At 57.4% G+C, this 25533-nt stretch overlaps 3 protein-coding genes across 6 annotated transcripts in view; 2 read left to right on the top strand and 1 right to left on the bottom strand.

Moving 5' to 3' along the window:
- The window catches only part of WDR48 (WD repeat domain 48), a 42972-nt gene extending 38748 nt beyond the window's left edge, over positions 1 to 4224 (top strand). For all 3 annotated transcript variants that reach the window (XM_019418746.2, XM_019418744.2, XM_053903971.1), the window contains 3 exons: positions 188 to 264; positions 1403 to 1595; positions 2231 to 4224. In XM_019418746.2, coding sequence (XP_019274291.1) covers positions 188 to 264; positions 1403 to 1595; positions 2231 to 2326 — 366 coding nt within the window. In that variant the 3' untranslated portion in view covers positions 2327 to 4224. The remainder of the gene's footprint in view (positions 1 to 187; positions 265 to 1402; positions 1596 to 2230) is intronic.
- A 911-nt stretch (positions 4225 to 5135) lies between these two features.
- On the bottom strand, positions 5136 to 15043 carry GORASP1 (golgi reassembly stacking protein 1). The gene is given in 10 exon segments (XM_053903972.1): positions 5136 to 6348; positions 6585 to 6737; positions 7210 to 7360; positions 8116 to 8189; positions 8192 to 8280; positions 8510 to 8640; positions 8790 to 8876; positions 10116 to 10319; positions 10886 to 10966; positions 14889 to 15043. Coding segments are annotated over 10 exon segments (1296 nt in total). The 5' UTR covers positions 14952 to 15043; the 3' UTR covers positions 5136 to 6085.
- A 16-nt stretch (positions 15044 to 15059) lies between these two features.
- TTC21A (tetratricopeptide repeat domain 21A) overlaps positions 15060 to 25533 on the top strand; it is a 36068-nt gene continuing 25594 nt past the window's right edge. Inside the window, exons 1-6 of one of the 2 annotated variants that reach the window (XM_053903970.1) lie at positions 15060 to 15254; positions 16581 to 16690; positions 17225 to 17335; positions 17980 to 18146; positions 19508 to 19630; positions 21384 to 21541. In XM_053903970.1, coding sequence (XP_053759945.1) covers positions 17296 to 17335; positions 17980 to 18146; positions 19508 to 19630; positions 21384 to 21541 — 488 coding nt within the window. In that variant the 5' untranslated portion in view covers positions 15060 to 15254; positions 16581 to 16690; positions 17225 to 17295. Of the gene's footprint in view, positions 15255 to 16560; positions 16691 to 17224; positions 17336 to 17979; positions 18147 to 19507; positions 19631 to 21383; positions 21542 to 25533 lie in introns of both variants that reach the window. The other variant, XM_053903969.1, reaches the window with a different exon arrangement.

The following is a 25533-nucleotide window of genomic DNA, read 5'->3' as shown; positions in this document are numbered from 1 at the left end:
AACGTGAGACTTTTCTGGATACACTTTCACTCGGCTTAGGTGATTAGATAGCTTACCATAAATTTCATAGAAAGTTCATTTGAATTGTAAAATGACTATTAACTGGTAAATCATGTTTTTTATTGACATCATTTTCACTCATCAGCTAATAGAAATGATTGTGCCTTTTTTACTTTTAATATTTCAGAAAAATATGCCCAAATTCAACAAAATTCCTTTCTACCTCCAACCTCACGCATCTTCGGGAGCAAAAACCTTAAAAAAGTAAGTAAACGTAGTATCATGTGATGCCAGATCTAATTAATTGCCGGAGATTTTTGTATTCTTTATGATTGCTTTTATAGCAAAGGAGACATGTCATAGATCTAAAGCTAGTTTCATAATACTGAAAGTTTACACAACTTACCCTTTACCAAGTACCTATGTGGTAGGCCACAGAAGTTCAAAAAAGTAAGACTTGGATTTTGTTTCTTGCCACAGCATAGTTTAGGACACAGTTTGTATATAAAGACTGCTTTCACAGATACTTGGGGAATGAGGAGAGAGGGAGAAATGGATTTGGGGCTGGAGCTTTCTGGAAAGGCTTCTTGAAGGACATGGAATTTGAGCTGGACATGTAAGGATGGATAGAGTTTCAAAAGAGAGGTATTCAACAAGACTTAAAAACCTTTTGTTAGGGAAATTTCCAGACATAACGAAAAGGAGATTAGAATGAACCCCGTTATCCTGTCAAACAGCTTCAGGGTTATTGACACATGTCTGAACACTTTCCTTCTTCTCTGTCTCCCCTCCCTCCCACACACACACACACACACACACACACACCCCGGATTATTTTAAAGCAAGTCCTAGACACCGCTTGTAATGACTGACGTTCAAGATGGCTTTCAGAGTTTGAGCCTGAGCTGCTTGGGTTGGCAACCTGACGTCAGTGATACAGAAATAGGTTTGGGAGTGAGGAAGCTGATGAATGTAGTTTTGGACACGGAGAGTTTGAGGTTCCTGCAGGACATCCATCTGGAGATACCCGGCTGGCTGTTGGGCTTGTGGGTGATCACCGGGGGCTGCCTTCCCTCCCAGGAGCATTCAGTCTGCTGCTGTGCTAGGAAAGTCTTTAAGGGAATAAAACCCGGAAGGCTGTTCTTTATGTATGTGTAAGTCTTAACGTGTATTTAATCTCAGTTACCCGCTGTCTGTGTCTTAGGAGGACACTATAGAGAATATGTTGGCAATTCTAAAATAGGTGAAGGCAGTGACTGAAAACATTTATTGGTTTATGCTTCTGCGGTTTGCTTTATCTTTACCAAACGGGGACACCAAAGAGCATGTAAGACAACGTCCGGCGATTGCCTGACATCACACTCTGCCCTTGCCTTTTTTTTTTTTTTTTTTTTTTTTGCAGAGACAGACTCTCCGCCAGTGACATGCTCCAAGTCCGGAAGGTAATGGAACACGTTTACGAGAAAATCATCAACTTGGATAATGAGTCGCAAACCACTAGCTCTTCTAACAATGAAAAGCCAGGAGAACAGGAAAAAGAGGAGGATATTGCTGTGTTGGCAGAGGAGAAAATCGAACTTTTGTGCCAGGACCAGGTAAGTGCACGCGAGGACCGCGGCCCCATTCTCTCTAGCGCTGATGCTCAGAAAGTCAGGTGTCGTATGATTACGCTTCCCACGTCTGTGGCCTTTGGGGGTGCTTCTGCTTTTAAGGAGACTGTGAGGAGGGAGTGCTGGGTCTCTCCCACCTACTGGTGAGGCCCCTTCCGAAGGGGCTCTTCGGCCCACCCTGAAGCTCCCATTTACCCCGGGGAGGTTCTCCGCAAAAGGACACAGAGACAGTAAATGTGAATGTGCCGGTGGCCGTTTCTTTCCCCGACCAGAGAAAGACACCCGCTGGCCTCGGTGCGCAGAGCAGCACCTGCCGTGCTGGGTGGAGACGTGCAGCGGAGGTGGGCGGCGCCCCGGGGGAGCTGTTTGAAGTGAAGGTGCACTCGAGGCATTTCCTCAGAGGAGCGGCTGGAGTTGGGATTTCTGTCCCAGCCGCACAAGCTGCGCGTCTCTCGGGGCCCGGTTTGTGTCCGCGTCACAGCGGCTGTGTCAGCACGAGCAGGCCGGCAGGTGGGGACGAGCTGGATGGCCTGCTGAGAGTCTGAGTTCACAATAAAGGTCTTAGGTATCACGCAGTAGAGGCTCTGACACTTTTTGTGACCTGTTTTTTTGCCGCTCAGGTTTTGGATCCAAACATGGACCTCCGGACGGTGAAGCACTTCATCTGGAAGAGCGGGGGCGACCTCACCCTCCATTACCGCCAGAAGTCCACGTGAAGGGCGGGCAGGCGCTCCTGGGTATGCATTTCCTGACCTTCCTCCGTGGCCCCGAGAGTAGTCCTAGGAATCCCGCTGGGCCCCAATGGGAGCAAGACTTCTAGCGGCCGATTTGGTATGGACCGAGATTCTCTTTCTGTTGAAGCGACTAATCGAGATGTAATATAGAAACCAGTCTCCATGTGTAGATTAAGCTGTCCCCAGGGAGGCAGAGAGCGAGAGCAGGACACCCCCCCCCCCCGCCCCCGAAGAGGACTGTGTCTTGCAAGATGTACAGAGAACGGACGACAGGCCAGCACAGACTCGGCTTCCTCCTTTTGTTTCAAAGGACCTTACCTTTGTCTGTTAGCACTTGTTAGAGACACATCGGTAGAGCCACCTCTGTCACTGTGTTTCAACTTCAAACCCACACGCTCTGTAGCTTTTCTAAGAGAGTACATTCCATCCACGCAGCACCTATGAAGGCTTTTTCCAAGTTGGTCATTAAAAACAAACACCACAAATGTTCTCACACTTACGACAGTTATTTTTAATAGGCATTTGCTGTTGTACAATTCAGGAGCCAGCCCACCTCAAAATAAATTCTCCTTCCTGGGCTTGTTTTAACCCTGCATCTCAGATGCGTTCTTTTAGGAAGGCCTGGAGAGATTCCGGGTGCCGGACCGCAGCCCTCGGACTGCCACACTGGAGTGCGCCCCGCGGTGCCCCGCGGTGCCGTGGGCCGCAGGGAGGTGCGGCTCTTTCACTCCTCCTCACGGTGCCCCGTTTTGTTTATGGGCAAAAGCCAGGCGACGCCACAGGCTCTCGCTCTGGGTGAACAGTGTGATGCCATCAAAGCCCAAGACCATGATGGAACAGTAGCTTCATTTACACGCGACCTAAAACGCCTGGTGTCCTGTCCTGGGAGTATACATACTTGTTCCTCCGGAGTTTCATAGGCAGGGCGGTGGTGCGGTACCTGCACCCACAGTTCTCTTCACTGTTCTTTCTAACGATCTGAAGCTTTCCTAGAATCCTTTGAGTCTTGTACAGAATATAACTTATTGGGGATAAACACTTCAACTTTTGGCAAGAAGAAATACTTTGGATCCTCCCCAAGGTCATTTGTATTCAGCACAGAACAATGGCCCGCCCCATAAAACTACTTAAGACAAGCCTCCTGTATGAAGCCAGAAGCACAAGTGCCTTCGGAGGGCAGTTTATTCGGGTCCGGTCGCCAGCCCCTCTCGTGTGCGGTCAGTCCCCACGGCAGCAGGGGCCGGGGAGGGCGGGGAAGGTCTTTCTTCCTCCCCGTCCTCTTCCCAGGCTCGGCTGGAGGCAGCCGACGGGCCCGGGGCCAGACCTGACCATTTGAGATTCCCTTGCCTGCACGACTGTAGAGAAAGGGCTCCCTCACCGCCGGTCAGGCTCCTTTGGAAAGTGGACAGGTCACTGCCTCCAGCACTTTGAAGAAGTCAGCAAAGAGGTGCCACGTTCCCAAGGAGTCTTTCCCCCTCACGCACAGAGCCACCGGCTTCTTTTTTTAAAGTCCTTTCTATCTGTTGGATACAACGGTGCACTTTTGGTGCACATTTTTTTAGCAATAGTTGTGAATTAATGACGAAAACACAACAACCAAAAAACCCCACAGCTCATTTACCAGCCCTCAGCTGTGTCTGCGGGAGGGGCCCTTGTGCCACAGAACGGGTTTTGCTGGGCCGTTTTGCCCTGTGTGCCGAGGCTTGAGGGGCGGCTGCACCCCCTTCCTGTCATCCATCTGACCCTCGGCATGCTTCTACTTCTTTTTTTCCTTCCAGTCAAACCAGTAATAGCTTCCAGAAAATTTGACAGCCTGCAACGCCAAAAGGGTAAAAATCTGTATTTCACGGTTGTATAGAATAAAGGCTTTAGTTAAAATATTTAAAGTGTAGTACACATTTATTTCTTTCACTTGTCACTTTCCTTCGTAGCAGATTACAGAGAAACTTCCGGTTCCGTGTTTATCCTGACAATAATCAGCATCAACGCCCATTTTATCACCCAGTTTCAGGAGGGGAGTGCGTAAAAGGGAGGGAAGAGCCACAGCTCTGAAGGGAAGGGCGCTTTGGGCCAGACTCCCGGGCTGCAGCTCAGGGAAGCTGCTCTCAGAACGGTCCCGCGGTGATGCTGTTCCGCTGCCCGGATTCCCGCAGGCGGACAGACGCTGGGCTCCCAGACCATCCAAGAACCAAGCCCCGGCGCTGGTGTCTCCGTTCTGCAGCGTATCGGCTGCTCCGGTAGGTTTGACAAGGGCTTGCTTTCAGTGCTGTCACAGTGCCAGGAAGTTGAAGTGTTCGCTAACCGGGGGCCCTCCCTCCGTATACTTGACCTGTGCCGCCCAGAGCAGAGAGTCCCCGTCCCGTGGGCCTTGGGCCTAACAGAAATCTGGGCCCCGTTAAGTGCAGACGTTACACATCAAGCAGCAAAGGTGGCACCTCCCGCTGGGTGGCAGCTAGAAGACAAGGCCAGAGGCAGCCCAAGTGGCGATCAGCAAGTAGGGAGGGGAGGGACTGAAGCCAAGTCAGGAAGCACTTCCGTGGAGGGGAGGGGCCCTTCCTGGATGGAGCCCTCCCTGCCTGCAGGAGCCAAGTAGAGCAGAAAACCTGGCCTCGTGTTAGCCTCTCGGGGCACCTGGAGGTGGAGGGAGCAGCCTCCTCCCGAACTGTGGGGAAGAACGGAGCGGCCCTTACCCACTCTCGTCCAGGCCCCCCCCCCCCTTACCCCGTGGAGCGGGAGCAGTGTCTAAAGAGGTCCGGTCAGGACCCGCTTTGAAAGAGTCTGCTTAGGATGGTGAACTTAAATTTGTCATTTTTATTCACCGCTGGGGCTGACAAAGCCTTGTGTATTTAAAAGAGATGGTTGTAGAAGTTTGGGAGCTGACAGGAGGCACCACCGGGTCTGAGGGGCGGCGGCCCCGGGGAAGAAGAAACGTCATGATCCAAAATCAAGGGAGTCTCTGCTGCAGGGCCCAGAGTCTCCACCCCTCCTCTCCCAGGAGAGGTGGACACGTTCACGGCTTCTCTCCTCCAGCTGAGACTGGCGTATGTCAGCCTGAACCGCCTGTGCAGTGTAGCATGGAGAGGAGGGCACGTGACAGAAGAGACCGTGATTGCGGCTCCAGGGGTCCCCAAGGCACGGGGCTGCCTTCTAGTACACGCAGGGCCAGCTGAGCTGTGCAGGCCGAGTCAAGGCCAGCCCCGCGAAGTGTCAGGCAAACACTCCACACCCGTCCCTTCCTCCTCCACTCCCATCTGCACCCCTGACCCCGCCTGGATGCTGTGGCCTCCCGGACAGCCAGAGCGACCGGAGCAGGAGAAGCGCCGGACTTAAGGGTACGTGGCCTAAAGATGCCAAGGCCCACGGCCTCCCCTTACTACCCACTCGCTTTGTCCCACCCAAGCAGCAGAGTCCTTTCCTCTCCCACCCCAGCTCCTGCAGAACTTAACCTGGGTGCTACTCCCAGCCTCCTACCGCCCCAAATGGACTCGTTTGAGACTCTCAAGTGCCCGATTCCTCAAAGCCAGGACCGTCGGGCAGAATTAAGGCCGACGTGTCATCTCTTCGAGACCAGTAGGGTCTGAGCGGACACAAGAGCCCTGGCCTGCCGAAGTCCCTGCGCGTCACTGGGGGCTGCAGCCTAGGAAGCCGGACACACCGGGCCGGAGGCCGGGCCGCGCGGCACGGCCCGAGCTGCTGCCCCACACCGAGGCCTCGTGAAATGCCACCGGGCCTCGTCCCAGCCTAGGGCGTTATTTCTGGGGTAGAGAGCCGGGCCTGGCCAGCCGCCCCCTCAGCCTCCGCCTCCGAGTCCGGGCTCTCTGTGCTCGCCGGCTCCTCCTCGGCCTGTGCTTCGAGCAGCTCAGCAGACAGCCCGTCTTCCGGTGAGGCCGTAAAGGTGAGGCTGTCGGGAAGGGTTAGCTGAGGCAGGTGGTCTGGCTGGGCCTGGGGGCCTGGGCTGTCCGGGAAGGAGACCTCAAACTCTGACCCCGACCACGTGGCCTCACCTGAAACACACAGGGTGGGGCTCAGGAGGCCTGCGGGACCCGGGGCCAGCCACTCCTCTGACCCCCAGCCCCCAGCCCAGGCGGTGATGGGGAAGGGGGGCTCCGGTGTACAAATGCCTCGATGAGGCTCTGTGTCACCCCAAAGCCAGCCTCCCTCCCAGCTGAGAAACTCGGGGCAGCCTTCCCAACAGCCCAGGGTCCTTCCCGGAGAGCTTCCGCGGGCGTCGGCCACTCACCGCCCCGCTCGTGACAACCGCTGCTGGAGCAGACGTCCTCGGGCCCTGCGGCTGTCACGGCTGTGGGGGTCGGCTCCGTGGGAGACGGCAGGCTGGGCCACACGCTGGCATTGCTGCTGTCCAACAGGGAGATACCCGACACGTCCAGGAAGCCTAGAGGAAGGGGCGCGAGTGTTTCCCAGCACCAAACCCCGACCACTGGAAGGCCAGTACCCTGGGGCACCTGGCCCGGCCTAAACCTGCAATGTCCTCAGCCCGTGGGGGCGCCCCCACCCAACCCCCAAGCGGTCCCCACTGCCTACCGCTGAGGAAAGAAAGGAGTCCGCGTTTGGGCCTCAGGGGAATAGCACTGTGGCAGGGAGCCCAGACCCCGCCTGCTCTGTCCCCAGGGTGCCACGTGACCTTGAGCAGGCCACTTCCCTTCTGCCGTCCCCCCATCTGCACGCGGCACTGGCTCACCTGCAACCATCCTCACATACACGACATAGGACATATATGCCACAGGACGACAGGTCCGGGGAAGGTTTTGGCACTTGGGCGAAAGCCTCGCCCTAAACCCGACGCCCACTCCAGCACCGAGGGGTGGCAGGCCCCCGAGCCTGCCGTCCGGGGGCCCGCTCGCTACCTGGGTCCATGACTCGCTGCACTGGAGGCGGAGGCTGAAGAGGAGTCTCCATGGGACGTGCGAGTCCCCCAAGGTCTGGAGCACCACGGCTGGGACTCCCAGGCTCAGAAAGCTGTTCCTCCAAAGAGGAGCCGGGTGCCTGCAGCAGGGCCTGCGGCGGCCAGGGACGAGGAGGGAACAGGGCGGGGGCATTTCAGGTCCCACAGTCCACCCTAACCCCCGGCCCACGCTTGCCAGGGGGTCAGCGCTCCGCTTGAAGGCGCAGACAGCCTCGATGACCTGCCCCCTCCCCGTCCAGGTGATCTGAAGTTGGGCACAAGGGGCCTGGCGTGGCCTCTCCCGCAGCGCTGACAGGAACCCCGGTGTCCACCCGGCCGGGTCCTCCCATGACCCGCCAGAAGAGAAGGCCCTCCCTGAACTCCAGCGTGCCTGGGGAGCGATCCTTGCATGCGCCCCCGGTACAGACCCCAGGCACCAGCCCGGTGCCCCAGAGGCACTCAGGTGCCTCTTCCAACAGCCGAGAAGGCAGGTCCGGCGCTCTCCTACGGACTCGGCCAGACACCTGCCCAGCCCGGGTTCCGCGAGCCTGGCCTCTGACCCGACGTTACCAGACTGACCGAGGCACAGGACGAGGCTATGCCCACCTCCGAGCCTCAGTTTCAAATGAAAATGACAACTAGTGCCTTGCCGTTACTCTCACCTGCAGACCCAAGTGGCAGGAGAACCCAAGTGGGCTTCACTGTCCCAGGACGGGACCATCCGCTTCCACTAGGTCCCAGAAGCAAAAGGTCCTCCCCAGAGCTCCACAAACGGGCCCCCGGCGACGCCAGAGTCCTCTTTTCCCAGATGGCAGGCCCCTCTGCCCACAGGAAGGCCCCCCCCACTGGCAGATGCCCCCCCACGCACCTCCATGTAGTCACCCTGCCTGGAGCCGGTCTCTGGGCGAGGAGGGGCAGGAGAGTCCTGGGGGGGTGGGTCCAGGTGGCGGGGGCACCAGGCGGCTTCTTGTGGTGGCTGGAGGGCTGGGTTGGGATCCGGTGCAGATACCCGTAGCCGATGCCACACCCCAGACTGCCGAAGTCCAGAAACAGTCAATCCGAGGGGTGGTCCCCTAGTCGGTCCTAGATCCGCCAACCCCACCCACGACTGGCAGTGGAAGAGCGAAAAGGGCGCCTCCCGGCCCCGTGTTCATCCTCAGCACCTCTGCACCCAGAGCCCAGCCTCCACACCCCCCCTGTGTGATTCTGGTCCGCGGCCAGCGGCCAGGTCCCGCCCCGCAGCCCTCCCACTGAGCAAGTACCTGCCCTCTCCACCCCAGGCTGCGTTGGGAGTTACAGTCACCTCCCGGCAGGAGTCCGACTCGCAGTTGTAAACCATCAGCTTCAAGGGCTTCCCCTCGTGGGACTCGATGAGTGTAAAGAAGTCCTCGGACTACGACAAAGCCGGCGCCTGAGCCCTGCTCCCGGCACAGGCATCGGAGGCCCCAACAAAACGAGGCCCACCCCGCAGCCAGCACCCATCTCCACACCGGCGGCGACAGCCTTCAGGGACCCGGGGAGGGCAAGCCAAATCCTGCTCACCTCCTGGAGGATCTGGTCTGAGCCAACCACATAGTCTGTGTAGGGGCGCAGGCCGGCAAGGGAAGCGGGTGAAGAGGGTTCCACTTCCTGCGGAAACAAGCACCAACTGCCTGTCTTGCTCCTGGAGCTGGGGGGGGGGGGGGGGAGCGGGGAGGTTGGAGGGGCCTGCCTCTCCAGGTACTCAGTGGGACTTCTGTCCTCTGTCCCCAGGCCCTGCAGGACCTCAAGCCCAGACCCTCCTACTGCACCCCCTAATTTCCGCAGGCTGTCCAGCAGAGGGCAGCACCGAGGCGCCGCTCACCGGCCCTGAGCTCTGCGATCTGACCTGGGTTAACTCCTGACTCCACCAACCCCGAGCCAGCGACTGTGGACAAATACTTAACCCCTTAGCATCAGTTTCCCCACAGTTAAAAGTAGGATACACAGTACTTCCCCATGGACAACCTCAGGGCTGCTGAGAAGATTAAAAACAGAACACACACGAAGAATGAAAACCACACGTCGGGCCCGTCCTAAGTGCCAACTGTGTGGTTCCTGCGGCGGGCCTGCGGCTGGAGACCCCTGCGGAGGGGCTGGAGGCGGAGGCAGTGAGCAGGACTGGGTCCGAGGATTGTTTGCTCCCTGGGGGGGCGGGGGGTGGGAACTCTACTATTCCCAATCTCCCAGTCGCCCCCGGGGGAAGTGCAAAGGGATTACCGCATCGTCACCCCCACTGCGCTCCTGGACCAACCCAGGGAGGCTGAAAGACGGAGAAGCCTCCCACGAGAAGCCAGTAAGCGACAGTGGAGGCCACAAATCGGATCAGTCCACTGCCAGCTCAGGAAGCCCTCCGCCCACCAAGCTGCAGGACTCCTTCAAGGACGTGGGCACCACCAGGGAACGCACGTGTGTGTCTGCGAACAGACCTTTAACAGCAGCACCTGTGACAGCTCAGTCGCTGAGATTCGTCAAGACCCAGCCCCCCAGGCAGCAAGCCAAGGCCCGAGGGGGCCTAAAGCAGGGGACCTGCCAGCAAAGACGAAATCCCGGCAGAGATGCTATAAAGGGTGGCCGCCTTCTGGCAGCACGACCACCCCTCCAGGAGACGGTACCCCGCCTCTCAGAACGAGAAACCAAGGTTTCGGGGGTAAGAACGTGCCCAGAGTCACCCGGCTCACAAGCGGGGGTGACGAGGAGCTGACCTCCGGGACTCCTCTAACAGAGAAGCACTGGCTGCTGGCCTCTCCCGGTTGCCCCCGACCCCCACCCCCTGCCCTTCCCCCCGCCCCCGCCTCCCCCTGCGCGCGGGCACCACCTCCCCCGCACGCCCACCCTGGGCCCACTCACCAGCACATGCCACACGTGCTCGCTGGCCCTGCGGAAGCTGCAGAAGCGCACGCTGGCTCCCAGCAGGCCCTGGCCGCCCCACATGTTGCTGGGCACCACCTCCACCTCGCGCACCTTCATGGTCTTCATATTGAACACCTCCAGCTTCACGGGCTTCTCCACGTTGGCCTTCAGCAGGGCCTTGAGCGTGTCGTTCTCCTTGTTCTGCAGGGGCAGTGGGGCTGACGCCGGGGCCCCACCCCCCCACCCCCACCCCCGGGTCGGGGCCCCTCGGACCGGTCTGGGTCTGAGATGAGGAAGGGCCTGGAGGCCAGCGGCCCTGGCAGGACCCGGCGAGGGCATGGGCCACGGCGGGCTCTGGGCCGGCGACCCCTGCAGCCCCCACAGGGTGCCCCTAGGCACCACTAAACCTGCCTCCCTCAGCCCCCTGGGGAACACAACAAAGTGGTCCAGAGCGTGGCAGGGTTGCCCCTCTGCGAGGAGCCCCTCAGCCAGAGCCTTCACACCTCTCAGGCCCCGAAAGGTAGCTCCAAGAGCCCCCCCCCCCCCGGCCTCCTCCCGGAAAGCTTAGGAGCAGAGCCCTGGGAGAGCCCCAGTGAGGCTAAGTAGAGGCCTGGAGAAGGAGAGTGGGTTGGGCCTCCCTCCAGAAGAAAAGGGAGGCAGAACAGGATGGGGTCTGCCGTGGGACAGGAGACACAGACACACACACACACACACACACACACACACACACAAGCAAGGCAGACAGACGTCGCATGGGGGAGCCTCACCAGCCTCGAGTGCCCGATGGTGATGATGAAGTCAAAGTAGGGCTCCAGGCCTGCCTGCTGGGCTGGGGAGTTCTCCTGTACCTGTCCCACGGTAGAGGCCACCGTCACCATCCCAACCCCGTGCCCCTCCCAGAAAGCCCCGGCCCCCAATTTCAGAGGCCACACATCACGGATCCGTGTCCCAGCAGGGACACGTGCACTGCACGAACTGTTCCAGGCAGGCCACACATGGGCACGGTCGAGGTAACTCAATCCTCTCTTGCCGCCTTCCGGGGCACAAATTTTCCTCTTTAGGAAATGGCTCTTGTCTGATCATGATCCGCACAGCATGCTTCCGGACAGGCCTCCTAGGAGAGCTCAGGGCAGCCCTGGGGGCTTCTAGAAGGCCACAGAGACACAGGGTGGCACAGGCCTGGGGGGAGGCTTAGGAGACTGGGAAGCCGGAGAGTTTACCAGAGAGGTTTAGATGTGGACAGGAAGGGAGGGTCCCAGGACGGAACCAGGGTTGTGCTCAGAAAGAGGGGGAAGGCAGCCTGTGGCCAGATCCCAGAGGGCCCCGGACCCTGTGGTGACGGACCCATGACCAGCCGGGGAGGCGTGGCAGCTGCTGAGGAGTGTGGCTGAGGGAAGCAGACTGGAGGGACTGCCCCAAGGGATGAGCCTGAGCAGGGGGCCCAGTGAGCAGAGCCAGATCCCGGCCTCACAGCCTAGTCCCCACAGCACGGAACACAGATCCGCCAGGAGCCACTCCTAGCCCGGGGGGGGGGGGGGGGGGGGGGGGGGGCCTGCCCTGTACTCCCGGGACTCACCGCAGGCTCCATACACACAACAACCAGGCCTCCCAGCTGGGGTAGAAATCCATCTCAAAGGCCCCATTTACAGAGCCTTGCTCAAACAATGCAGGCTTTATACCCGGGGCTGGACCCTGCGGTGCCCCCCCACCCCGCACCCACACCCTCAGGCCTTTGGCTGTGAGCACTTGATGTCCTGCTGGTCAGGCATCAGCCCAGAGGACACTGGGCTCCTCTGGCCTCCACAATGGAAAGGCCCTGTGGCTTCGACTACCCACCAGCCCCTAGAGTCTTGGATCCCCCCAGCTGAAGGAGAGCTCACACCGAGCCCCTGGATCAAAGCTAATGCGGCCCTGGAATTAGGAACCCCTCCTGGCTGTGACACCACCAGCCGGGCCCCTGCTCACCACCTCCCAAAGCTGCCATGGTTTCCCATGACAGTGAGCTCAGGAAGCGACTCCAATCCCAGCTGGCCCCTCTCCCAGCTGCCTCCTGCACCTCTACTCAGCCTCGGCCGTGACCTCGTCCTCTGGCTGTACTCCACTGCCTTCGCCCTGGGCTCCGCCATCACCCACTGTGGCTCTACGGGACTAATAATCTATGCCAATAATCTATGCCGCTGCCGCAGCACCCCCACTCCTGCACCCCCACTCCAGCAGCAAGCGCTGCCCTCAGTCCCACTCTCCCTGGGGGGGGGGGCTCTCATCACCCCCACCCCACAGCCCCACCGGGTGTGCTTTTGTAACACTTTCCACTGTGTCCCCCAGCAGGGGCCCTAATGTAACTAACGGTGACGTCAGCTTACCCTTGCTGAGGACAGGCTCCAGGCCAGGGGACTGTGACACCTGCTCTACCTTGCATTTAACCCTTAAACTCTACCGACTCACAGAAGAGGGGAAGCCCCAGGAAATGCAACCCAGAGCCAGCTCTGTTCCACCATCCTGTAACAACCAGTGCCTGGGAACCCTCCGTGGCTCTAAGCTCGCCGAGGGCAGGGTCTTCTCCAACGTGCCTGGCACACGGTGAGGACGCCAATATTGACAGAGGGCGGCACACGCGTCCTCCATTTTTAAAAAAACGTTAGTAAAGGGAGCCTGGGTGGCCCAGCCGGGTAAGCATCTGACTTTGGCTCAGGTCGTGATCTCACGGTTTGCGAGTTCGAGCCCCACGTAGGGATCAGAGCCCACTTCGGATCCTCTGTCTCCCTCTCTCTCTCACACACACAAATAAATAAACATTAGAAAAAAGAGGTCAGCAGGAAATGTCACACCTCCACGTAAAACGTCCCGATGGCTCCACAGGGCAGAATAAAATCCTAGACCTTCAGGACAACATGCCAGGCCCAATGTAATCCGGCCTCGTCCTTTACCGCTGCCCTCCTTACAGGGGCCGCCCCGTCCATGCACTTCCTCAACACAACAAGCCCAGCCCACCTCAGGGCCTCCCTCTGCCCAGAAGGCTCTTTCTTCCACCAAGTATCCGTACTGCCCACTCCTTCCTTCCGAGGTGCTTTGATGACCCATCTGTCACTTCCTCTGCTTTACCCTCCACCCCAGCAGCGATCTCCACTTACCGTGGAGATCTATTTCGTCTGTGCCTGCCTCCTCTCAGGGCCAGCAACCAAATGTAAGCTCCATGAGAACAGGGACAACGTCTGTTCTGTCCCCTGTTCGGACCCAGAACTCCGCCTGCCAGAGCAGGTGCTTACAAATGTCCGTTTGGGGGGGGCGCCTGGGTGGCGCAGTCGGTTGAGCGTCCGACTTCAGCCAGGTCACGATCTCGCGGTCCGTGAGTTCGAGCCCCGCGTCGGGCTCTGGGCTGATGGCTCGAAGCCTGGAGCCTGTTTCCGATTCTGTGTCTCCCTCTCTCACTGCCCCTCCCCCGTTCATGCTCTGTCTCTCTCTGTCCCAAAAATAAATAAAAAACGTTAAAAAAAAAATTTTTAAAAAACAAATGTCCGTTTGGGGGCATGGAAGACCTCCAGTCCTTTGACCTCTCCACTCTGCCCTCTCCAGCAGGCCCCTCCTGTCTTCACTGCCCCCATCGCCCCACCCCTCCCTCTTGCCAAATCCTCAGGTCCTTCCCTTTCCATCAACCTGTTGCAAAACTCTCCTGGATGCATCCCAACGTCCACCTTTTCTGTCAGGGGCCTCACCGTGATGCCAACCGGAGAAAGCCCATCACCCAGGCAGAATCCTGAAGCCCGCCTGGCTTTCCTTTTAGGAAAACCCTCCTCTAGCCCTCCCCCACTTGCGGTTGTTAACAGAGCCTCCCAAAAACGATACAGACACGCCCTGCCTACACTCAGCCTTGCATCTGTCCACGGTGCCCAAGGGAAAGCACGGTACCCACTGCGCTCTGGGGTCAGAGACCCTCCTGCCCCTCTCACCTGTCACAGCCCTCCTTCTCCAGGGTACACATTGTCACCCCAACTCTCCATCTGGCTGCTGGCCCCTCTCCTCCTCTTCAGACTCGAGGAACCCCACTCCGTCTTCACTTTGCCCAGAACTGCCAGTCCAGACCTCCTGGTCGCAGCACCAAGACGACTTTCTCGGTCGCGCCTCTCCGCGGGTTTCACCCGAGGTCCCTCCCCTGCTGCCAGCGCTCTCCCCGTGCCCTCTGCGCCATTCTCCCGGCTCTCCCGCTCCCGCTCTCCCTGGCTGGTTCGCGCTGCCCCTCGAGCCCCCGACCCGAGGCCTGTCGACCCCATGACGGCGGCGCGCGGGCCGGCCGGCTCCCTGGCAGTCGGCGTCCTCTCGGCCACCCAGCGACTCCCTGGACCCGAGGGCGGCGAGCTAGCGTCTCAGTGTCGCTGGCTCTCTCCCCAGGCCCAGCCCGGAGGCGACCGCAAATAGGACCTAAGTGCACAAGTGCCTCCCGGCTGAACCTGGTGCAATCTTCATCCGGGCGAAGTGCCACTCCGGGACCAGGAAACGCTCCCGCTTCCTGCTTGGCTGGCACTCGGGGCCGGGGCCGGCGCCGGGCCGACCGCGGCCGCAGACAGGCCGGGGGCCGGAGGGCCGCGGCGCCGCCTCCCGCAGGAGGCTCCCACCGGGAAGGAGGCACATCCCGCCCCCGCCCCCACCGACACCACCCGGCGGCCCCTCGGGGGCCGAGACCCCGCCGCTGCCGACCTCGGGCCGCCGATAAGCGTCCCGTCGCTTCCGTGCGGGCGCCCAGCCAAGGTCACCGGCGCCGCGGGGGCGACTCACCCCGTGCAGGTGGAAGCCCTCGGCACCGCCCGCGGGCTGCTCGGCGCTGGCGCCCAGGCCCATGGCGGCGGCCCGGCGGCGGCGCCCACCCAGCGGCCCGGCCCGGCGCCACCAGCGCGCACCGGCCGTCTCGGCGCTCGATTGCCCGCGCCTTGTCACGTGGGCGCCTGCCCCTCCCACCCCAGATTCTGACGCCCTAGGCAACCGGCCCGCCCCCTCCGCTTCCAGGGACGCGCTCTTCCAACTTCCGGCCGCGAGAGGCGTGCCCAGGACCCTGACTCGGGAATCCGGCTCAGCGCGACGCCCCCTGAGCCGGGCTCGGAGCCGCGGGCGCCGGAGATGAGCACCAGCGACTCCTCCCTTATGGTGCGTGGCCAGAGCGCTGCCCTGCCTTGCCCTTCGGGACTCTCCGCCTCTGGCCCCGAGACCCTCGCGCCCGGCTGCTCTCCTGCCACCTCTCCGACCCTTCCTGCTTCGCCTTTTACCCGCCTTTCGCTCCCCGCGCCGGCCGCTAACGAAGGGCCTGGCCCCCTCTGGCCTCACTGTTCCTGGCGAGCGCATCTTTTTTTCTCTGGTGTTCCCTGTGCACCCTAAGCCCCAAATCGGTATCCCCACCCAATCCTGTCCTCGAGTTCCCCCAAACCAAAGTATCCTGAACCCATCTCTGTCATCTTGCCATCATCTCCCTCTCCCCTGCCTCTGCCTCTTCTGCGTCCCCCATCTCAGATATGGCACCGCTGTTTGATCCTGCAGCCTTAACTGTAACCCATCTCAGGTCCTTTTTAATCAGCAGGAAATGTCAGCTCCCACATGTCTCCTGGCATCACCCACTGCTTTTTATCTCCTAATCCAGAATCACCACCGTCCCTCCCCAGGCACCTGGAACAGTCCCCCCACCCCCACCCCCACCCCCACCCCCACCCCCACCCCCACCCCACATAGTTCTCTGCTTCACCTCTCTTCACGAGCAGTCCCTGCACCAGAGCCACTGCTCATCCCTCCGCGGACACACCCCCACACACACATATGAACACATCCCTCCTCCCGCTTAAACCCATTCTAGCTGCTTCCTATTACCCTGAGGATGATGTCTGAGCTCTTTCAAATGGCCCACGAGGCTGTTTACAACCCAACCACATCTCTCCCCAACCCCCGTACCCACAACCTTTAGGGGAAGTGAGACTTCACTTTGAAATCTCAGCCCGTCTTACTGCATGACCTTTGTGAAGCCACACTGTGCATGGGCTTTAGCTTCTTTAACTGTGAAGGCTATGGAGAGAATAATGCATAGGATAATGGATGGAAAGCCCTAGATACAGTTCCCAACAGGCGATTCACCCACAATAACTTACAACTCTCACGAGTGGCGTCACCATTCCTATCATTTGTCCTCTCTCTTTCCCCTTATTCCCTTCCTGAGACAAAGCCTCAGTTGAATTCTCCGTCACGTTGACCCATAATCTGTGGATAATTCACAAACACCTCCAGTCTCCTTCCTAGGGAATGGCATGGAGTTGCTCTTGGGGCTGGGGAAGAACTGAATGAGGCCTGAATGTCCTTTCTCTCTTCCTTTTCCGGAACAGAGGAGGAGCAGGGAGCGGGGGAGAAAGTGGGCCAGAACCGAGACAGAGAAGGGACTGGGGCTGTTGCAACCGTGACTTCCTCCCCACAGGCTGGGATCATTTACTACAGCCAGGAACGGTATTTCCACCACGTGCAGCAGGCTGCGGCCTTGGGCCTGGACAAATTCAGCAACGACCCCGTACTGCAGTTCTTTAAAACCTATGGGATCCTCAGAGAAGGTAAGGACTGGGCAGTGTCGGCCTCCTGACCTCAGGCACCAGCCCAGCACTGTCGCTCTGGCTCGGCCTGGATGCCTGCCTCCACCCCAGTCACGTTCCCACGGAAGAGGTCTTACGCTCAGTAGCTAGACTCCCAGGTTAATCCGCAGATGGCTGTGTGATCCGTATCTAGTTTGGGCGCAGGGGGATACGTGTAATTTGTGGCTCTTGGGCAGCTGGGTGGGCATGCCCTGAGGCCGTTCTTCAGAAATGGCCCCCAGCCCGAAGTCCCAGCCTGCGAGGACTCACAGGTACATCTGAGCTCCAAGCCCTCCAGCCGCCCCTTGCAGCCTGGACCCTGGTACCAACAGCCCCTTCAGGGAACTTGGGCCACTGGGGACGTTTGGGACCAGTTAGCCCAATGATTCTGGCTGGAGCCAGGTGGTGCCAAGGCTTGGGTCAGCTCCGCGACGGGTTCCCACATGTCTGCCGCAGAGCGTCCTGCCCTCTGGGCCTGGAGCCCCAGAACGTAACCACGTGGGCTCTTCTTTGCAGAGCGCATCCAGGATGCCATCAGCAACCTGGAGAGCATCCGGAACCACCCAGACGTGTCCCTGTGTTCCATCATGGCCCTCATTTATGCTCACAAGTGCTGTGCAGCTGTCGGTGAGTGCGGCCGTGCCCAGCGGGGCAGAGACCGCCCCGCTCCAGGGGTGCAGCCCCCAAGGGCCGCCGCAGGAGATACGTGCCCCGATGACAGCACATGCTGTTGGCCAGTGAGGCGGGACTTCCGTTCCCTCCCCCAGGGGCCTCAAGGAAGACCCGTGCCCAGGCCCGACTGAGCGGGAGCCATGCGCAGAGAGGGTGACAGCGGGAGGGGTCCTCCTTCCAGCTCCCAAGGGTTGGGAAGACACCCTCTTTCCTTCGCCAAGATCTTGATGAGGGCAAATCGAGTTGGTGTAAATAGTCCCACCCCTAATGTCCACCTCTCTAGAGGCAGGGAAAGATTCCAAGACGCTACGAACCACGATGTGGATGGACTGTGGGCCTGAGGTAGGCGATTCGGTTTGGTCTGTCTGCTCAGCAAGCTGCCAGGCACAGAGGAGAAAAGATAAATCTCAGCCAGCAAAGCCAAGTGCGGGCGTGGGCGGCTCCTGGGGTTTCCAGCGCCTGGGCTCCTTGGAGTCTCCCGCGTGTTAGAGGAGGCTCAGAGAGGCCAGAGAGGTCCCCGAGCCCTCAGTGCCTCCTGCTGCGGGGCCAGGCCGCCCTGCTTACTCTGCCTTGCCCTCCCCCTCCTCTCGGATTCACAGATCGAGAAGCCGTTCAGGAGCTCGAGAACAGCCTGAAGGAAATCCGCAAGACAGCCAGCGGAACTGCCCTGTACTATGCCGGTCTCTTCCTCTGGCTCGTGGGCCACCGTGACAAGGCCAAGGAGTACATCGACCGCACGCTGAAAGTTTCCAGCAGCCCCAGAGAGGTACCTGCCTCCGGCATCATGAGGGCAGCAGCTGCAGAAAGCAGCATCCAAACACATCAGCCTGGGGTGACCGTTACTCCCCCTGGGGCACCCCGGGGACTGGGAGAGGGCCGCACCTGGGCACGGACGAGACCCTGGGTCTCCCGGGGGCCCCCGCCCACGTTGTCTCAGGGTTCAGCCGAGTACACGCTGGCACGCGTCCGGAGTCTGATCTGCAGACAGGTGTTCCGTAGCCTGTGCTGTATATTTTTAAAATCTCGGATGAGTTGCTGACATTGAGAAACCAAAAGGTTTTTACCTAAAAGGCCAGATTTCCTGGTTCTTTTGGCAAACTAGATGAGCGGTCTCCACCGTGGGCCTACCTTGCCTTCTTGCAGGGGTCGGCTGGCCGTCAGCGGCAGCCCATACAGTGGATCGCATATTGTATCTCACATGCTGTGGATCTCACACGTGGGGGACCTGTACTAAGGGTAGAGTTTGAAGCCTCAATCTAGGCTCAGTCTAGTCACCACCACAGCAGGGGTGATGTCACCCCCCCCCCCCAAAGGGGTGAAAATTGGTTCCCGGAGGAGGGGGTGAAAAAAATCTTACTATATAACACACAGAGGGGCGGGGGCAAAAAAAAAAAAAGTATAAAACACAGATTTACACACTACATAAACAGATAATATATCTGTGATATTAAAATGTCTTGGAGGGAGGGGAAACGATTCGGGAAAATGTCTGGAAAGGCTCCTTAGGAGGAGAGTAACGGTAAAGAGTGAGAAACCCTGGTCCAGGGCAGAGGGATGCTTCAGGGCAATGTGGTCCAACTACACCTCGGACCTCACCTCCCAGGCCCGGCTGCCTATCCAGCAGAGACTGGATGAAGGCTGGAGCAGAACTGGCAAGGCCCCCGAGCTCACAATGGCCCCTGCTCGTTCCTGCCTCCATGCAGGCCGGGCCCTGCGCTGGGCTAGGACATGGAGAGGGCTGGAGTGGTGGCCCCCTGATCCCAGTGTTGAGTAGACAGCCAATGACAAGACGGGTGGGAGTGTGTCAGTAGGGGTAGCAGAGCCACAGGGGTCCAGGGAAGGGCCCAAGCCCAGCCTGGAAGGTCACGGAAGGCTTCTGACAGGAGGGCCCTCCCAGGCTGAGCTTTAGAGACCAGTGGTAATTGACCGGGTGAGGGGGCTTTGGTCAGGAGGGCTGGGCTGGGAAGGAGCAATCGGAGCGAAGTCCTGACAGTGAGAGAGAGCAGGGCCGCCCTGGAGTCTGCAAGTAGGTGTGCCTGGCAGGGCCTGGGGGTGGAGAGTGACAGGGGTCGGACAAGAGGCTCTGCGCGGCCAAGGACTTCATCTTCTGTCTTGTTCTGATCCCAGGGTTATGTGCTCAGAGGCTGGGTGGACCTCACCTCAGACAAGCCCCACATCGTGAAGAAATCCATCAAGTACCTGGAACAAGGAATGCAGGACGCCAAAGATGTGCTGGGGCTGATGGGAAAGGTGGGCAGCGGGGGAAACGGAGGCGGGGCGGGGGGTCGTCTCTGCCTGGGCCATTGGAGCCAAAGATCCACCAGGGGACTTCGGGCCAGACGCTCTGTCTCCAGGCCCTCTCCTGGCCGATGAGGAGCGGGGGCCCAGAGACAGTCAGGGTCCACTCGGTCTGCCAGTTCTCCTGGTCCTGAAAGGGTTCCCACTGAGCACCTCTGCAGGGCAGGAGATAGCATTGTTTAGTGTGTTTAATATTGACATCTTTAATATGTTTAATACAGCTGTAATCACAGGGCCTCCTGTCATTTGGTTCCCTTTTCTTCACGTAAGATTCCACCATATGTAAATGTCACCTTGAACATCTCCATCAAGCCAGTTCCCTGTCGCCTGGGCCGAATGTAATTTGTCACCCCAATCTCCTGTTGTTTGGACCCTGAGATCGTCTTCAGTTTACATTTAGAAAGAGTGCTGCAGTGGGGTCCCTGGGTGGCTCAGTCGGTTAAGCGTCCGACTCAGGATCTCACGGTTCATGGGTTCGAGCCCCACGTTGGGCTCTGTGCTGACAGCTCAGAACCTGGAGCCTGCTTCGGATTCGGTGTCTCCCTCTCTCTCTGCTCCTCCCCGATTCACACTGTCTCTCTCTCTCTTTCTCTCTCTCAAAAGTAAATAAACATTAAAAAAAAAGAAAGGGCTGCAGTGAGCACATGTATGCATAAACCTTCATCTAGAACAGTCCTCCTCTTGTTCTTAATAAGTCGTGGAAGGGCGGGTTGCCGAAGGTCTAACAAAAGCTCCCCTCAGAGCCCAGTTTCAAGTCCTTTGGGAGCAGTGCCCTCTGCCCCTCAGGCACATGTCGTGCCTCACTCAGGAGAACCTGGTGGCTGGCACTGGCCCGCAGAAGCCAAACTCTGGCCCAGGGGGCCCTGACAGAGAAAAACAAAACGCTTTTTAAGGGGGTTACCCGCAAACACTAGCCGCCCCTGGGCCTGGGTGAGCGCTTTTCAGCGATAAGCTTGAAGAAAGCGAACGGGGTTCAGCATCTGACTTCGGCTCAGGTCATGATCTTGCAGTTCGTGACTCCGAGCCCCGCACGGGGCCCTCCGCTGTCAGTGCAGATCCTCTGTCCCCCTCTCTCTGGCCCTCCCTCATTTCACACACTCTCTCTCTCAAAAATAAACATTAAAAAAAAAAAAGATTGGGGCACCTGGGTGGCTCAGTCGGTTAAGCGTCCGACTTCAGCTCAGGTCACGATCTCGCGGTCTGTGAGTTCGAGCCCCGCGTCGGGCTCTGTGCTGACAGCTCAGAGCCTGGAGCCTGCTTCTGATTCTGTGTCTCCCTCTCTCTCTGCCCCTTCCCCGTTCATGCTCTGTCTCTCTCTGTCTCAAAAATAAATAAAACGTTAAAAAAAAAAAAAAAAAGATTTAAAAAAGAAAGCGAATGGGAAACGAGTGGGCTGTTGGTGGAACTCAGAAGTGTCCGGCACCCCCGGGCCTCCCTCTAGTGGGTCCCCTCGCGTGGCCCTGCTGGATCCCACGCCCGCTCGGGGCTCACCCGTCTCCCTGGAGCCCCTGCCTTGCCTGTCCAGGAGCCCAAGATTGCTGTGGACCCTGATTTGTCGCTCTGAGCGCTGACTGCTTCCCCAGGGGCTTCGAGGGGGCCTACGGTACCCACGTGTCAGGCTCTGCTCCTGTCCTGGCAGAGACACTGACACCGCCCCCTCTCTTCGTGGGCACTGATGGAGACTCTTCTCTTGGGCTTTCAACAGGCGACATACTTCATGCTGCAGCAGAACTACTCAGAGGCCCTGGAGGTGGTGAACCAGATCACCGGCATCTCGGGGAGCTTCCTGCCCGCCCTCGTCCTAAAGATGCGGCTGTTCTTGGCTCGGCAGGACTGGGAGCAGGCGGTAGAAACAGGACACAGGTGAGGGGCGGGGGTCGCTTCCTTTCTTTGCCAGCCGAGGGCGCCGATAGGGTCCCATCGTACGAGCTGGGGAGCTAGGAGACGCCATGTATTTGACGGAACAAGACAAAAAAGTGACTATTGTTGACAGCGGAGGTATGAATAGTGATGCGATCACACGGGGAGGGCAGGGAGGATGCGGTCTGATGGACACAGAGAAATGGGCATTATCTAGAGGCACGAGCCGATCGTGTAGGAGGGCGCTGGAGGGAACGACCCAAAGAACCCAAAGCAGCCAGGTTATGGGACGACAAGCAGTTAGTTGTCTCTAAGGAGAGGAGGGCAGGGGGGAGTAAAGGGACCGCTGCACTATTTAATTGTTTTCAACTATGGGTATGATATACTGTGATAAAAGCTTCAGGGGGAGAGGTCCCCAGTGACTTAGCTGAGGCTGGACACGTCAGCCAGACGGCCAGCTCTAGAGAGTCCCTGGGCCATGTGGAAGCCAGGCACCTCGTCAGGGTGACCTGGGAGCGCTGTCTTCGTCGATAGAAAACAAGACCACTTCAGGGGAAGGGTTGTCTGATGGAAGGTTTTCTGAGGCTGGGATTTTCTAGATAAACTGAAGCCTCTCTCTTTAAACTCTTAGCGCCTCAACTATTCCTATTAAGTAATTCTAAATGTTCTCCCCCAAAGAGAGTCGCAGGCTAATTTTGTTTTTTTTCCTGAGCAATCCCAAGTTATCACTGTGAAGCGTTACTGAATTGCGGTAATACACCCCACACAGTTCAAGAACAAAACAAATCGCAAGCAGACCCCTTGCCCCTCTGTGGACGGACGGTAATTTCTCTGATGATCTTCACTGATATCTACGTCTCTGAGAGAGGCGGCCGGTCACAAATGAACGGGAATCCTGCCGGCTCGGCCCGCGGGGGCCCCCACGTGCAGTGCCTGTGTGGGCCTGGCTGATACCTGGCCAGTGTCCTTGGCGGGAGCTGGCTCAAGAGCTTGCTCTGGAGGCCTGGCCTTCGGCCAGCGGGATACCTGGGGACACCTGGCCGAAAGCCACAACCTCAGTGTGCACCACCTCCCTCGCCCGGCCCCCCTGCCCCGGTGTTTAGTGCCAAAGGGCTGAGGCCCACACCCGATGCCTGCCCTCCTGGAGGTTTTCCCAGGTAGTGGTGCTCACAGAACTTATCTTTTTAAGTTTGTTTGTTGGTTTAAGTAATCTGTATGCCCAACGTGGGGCTTGAACTCACCACCCCAAGATCAAGAGTCTCATGCTTTTCACACTGAGCCAGCCGGGCGCCTAGCCCCCATTGTTTTTTTTTTTTTTTTAAATCTCTGCCCCCCTCTATGTGTGTTTCTCTTTCCATCCCTAATATTATTTATTTTTCCCTGTCCTCTTGTTTTCCTTCTTCAACATTAGAATAAGTTGTTTCTTTTATTAGTCTTTTCAAAAGCTTTTTTTTTAATGCTTTTTTTTAAGAGAGACCGAACAGGAGCAGGGGAGACAGGGAGAGAGGGAGACATGGAGAAAGAGAGAGAGAGACACAGAGAGAGATGGGGGGAGACACAGAATCTGAAGCAGGCTTCAGGCTCCCGATGTGGGGCTCGAACTCAAGAACCATGAGTTCATGACTTGAGCCAAAATCAGACGCGTAACCGACTGAGTCGCCTTATTGGTCTTTCTAAAGATGCAGCTTTGAGTTTTGTTAATGGTCTCTACCGCATCTCTGTTTTCTACTTCATTAATGTCTGCTCTTTAGGATTTCCAGCGACTTCTTCCTTTGGGGCTGTTCTGCTCTTGTTGGATCAAGGGCTGTTCAGCTCTTGAGCTGGATGCCTGGCTGATCCATTCTCAATCTTCTTTTAGAATATCAGTGTGTAAGTCTGTGGATGTCCCTCAAGGCATCATTTTTAGCAGTATCTACACATTTGGATGCATATATTTTCAGGATCATTTTGGCTCTAAGAATTTTCTAATATCCACTCTGATTCTTCTTTAGTCCATAAGTTATTTAAAAGTTTTTTGGAGGAAGACATCTGGATGGCTCAGGCGGTTGAGCATCTGACTCTTGATCTCGCTCAGGTCATGATCTCAGGGTCATGGGATCGAGACCAGCTTTGTGCTGAGCATTGAGCTTGCTTGGGATTCTCTCCCTCTCTCTCTCTCTCTCTCTCTCTCTCTCTCTCTCCCTCTGCCCTTCCCCTGTCGGTTCTCTCTCTCTTTAAAATAAAATTTTTTAGGAGAGCCTGGGTGGCTCAGTCGGTTAGGCAACTGACTTGGGTTCAGGTCATGATCTCACGGCTCGTGGGTTCGAGCCCCGCGTCAGGCTCCGTGCTTAGAGGTCAGAGCCTGGAGCCTGCTTCGGGTTCTGTGTCTCCCTCTCTCTCTGTTCCTCCCCTGCTCGTTCTCTGTCTCTCTCTGTCAAAAATAAATAAACATTAAAAAAAAAATTTTCTAAATAAATAAATTTTTTTTTAATTTTAAGTTTTTCTAAATATCCAAATGTTTTTGGTTAGTACCTTCAGAATCACCATGAATGGTTAGAACTGTTTGAATGTTAACTGTGCCTAACTAATCATGTTAGAATTTTGTGTGTTCATTAGAGTAACACTCTTTTTTCTAATGTTTATTTGAGAGAGAGAGAGAGAGAGAGTGTGTGTGTGTGTGTGTGTGTGTGTGTGTGTGTGTGTGTGTGTGAGTGGGGGAGGGGCAGAGAGAGAGGGAGACACAGAATCAGAAGCAGGTTCCAGGCTCTGAGCTGTCAGCACAGAGCCCGACGCAGGGCTCGAACTCACGACCTGTGAGATCGTGACCTGAGCTGAAGTTGGACACTTAACCACCCAGGCGCCCCTAAAGTAACCCTCTATTAAGCAGAAGGCCATCCCTGACCAGGCTGAAAAATATATGAAGTTTCCTATAAAGAAACAGAACATCGAAAACCCCACAGTACGTATGACCAGAAATCACATGTTCACAATGAAACACATGATGGAAAGCGAGGTTCCCTTTCCATCTGACAGCCACGCATTGCCCCCCAAGCACCTCTCTGCCACCCCAGGACCATGGTACGATAATCACGCCTGTGTTCGCTGCAATATGAATGGCCTCTGTCACAAAGACACCCCAGACACATGACTTAAATAACGTGAAAGGTTATTCCTCTGTCAGGTAAAAGTTCGGGTGGTTGCCCGGGACAGGGGCAGCAACTTCACTCTGGAGGGTCCCACCCCCCTTCTTTCTTGCCACTCTACCTAGGATGCGGCTCACATGGCCCACATGTCAGCCAGTAGGAAGGAGGAAAGAGAAGAAATGGAAGGCATATGCTGTGAGGATACAGCTAGACGTCACATGGGACACTTGCATTCACATCCTGTCGGCCAGAACTTAGTCACAGGGCCACACCTAAGCTGCAGGGGGAGGCTAGGAGATGTAGTGTTTATCCTGGGTAGCAAGTACCCAGCCAAGTGGGGAGTTCTAGTTTGTTTGTTTGTTTGTTTGTTTGTTTGTTTGTTTGAAGTAGGCTCCTCGCCAAGCACGGAGCCCAACACAGGGCATGAACTCACAGCCCTGAGCTCAAGACCTGAGCTGAAGTGACACCTGGGTGGCTCACTGGTTAAGCATCTGACTCTTGATCTCAGCTCAGATCTTTTTTTTTTTTTTTATGAATATAATTGATCGTCAAATTGGCTTACAAACAACACCCAGTGCTCATCCCAACAAGCGCCCTCCTCAATGTACATCACCCACTCTCCCCTCTCTCCCCCCTGCCATCCACCCTCAGTTTGTTCTCTGTATTTAAGAGTCTCTTGTGGTTTGCCTCCCTCCCTGTTTTTTTTTCCCCTTCCCCTCCCCCATGGTCTTCTGTTAAGTTTCTCAAGATCCACATATGAGTGTAAACATGATATCTGTCCTTCTCTGACTGACTTATCAGCATAATACCTTCCAGTTCCATCCACGTTGCTGCAGATGGCAGGATTTCATTCTTTCTCATTGCCAAGTAGTA

The sequence above is a fragment of the Panthera pardus genome, unplaced genomic scaffold, assembly GCF_024362965.1.
Source record: "Panthera pardus isolate Hobbes unplaced genomic scaffold, ASM2436296v1 HiC_scaffold_16, whole genome shotgun sequence".
Lineage (NCBI taxonomy): Eukaryota > Metazoa > Chordata > Mammalia > Carnivora > Felidae > Panthera > Panthera pardus.
The sequence above is the reverse complement of the archived record's forward strand: the minus strand, read 5'-3'. Positions and strand labels throughout refer to the sequence as shown.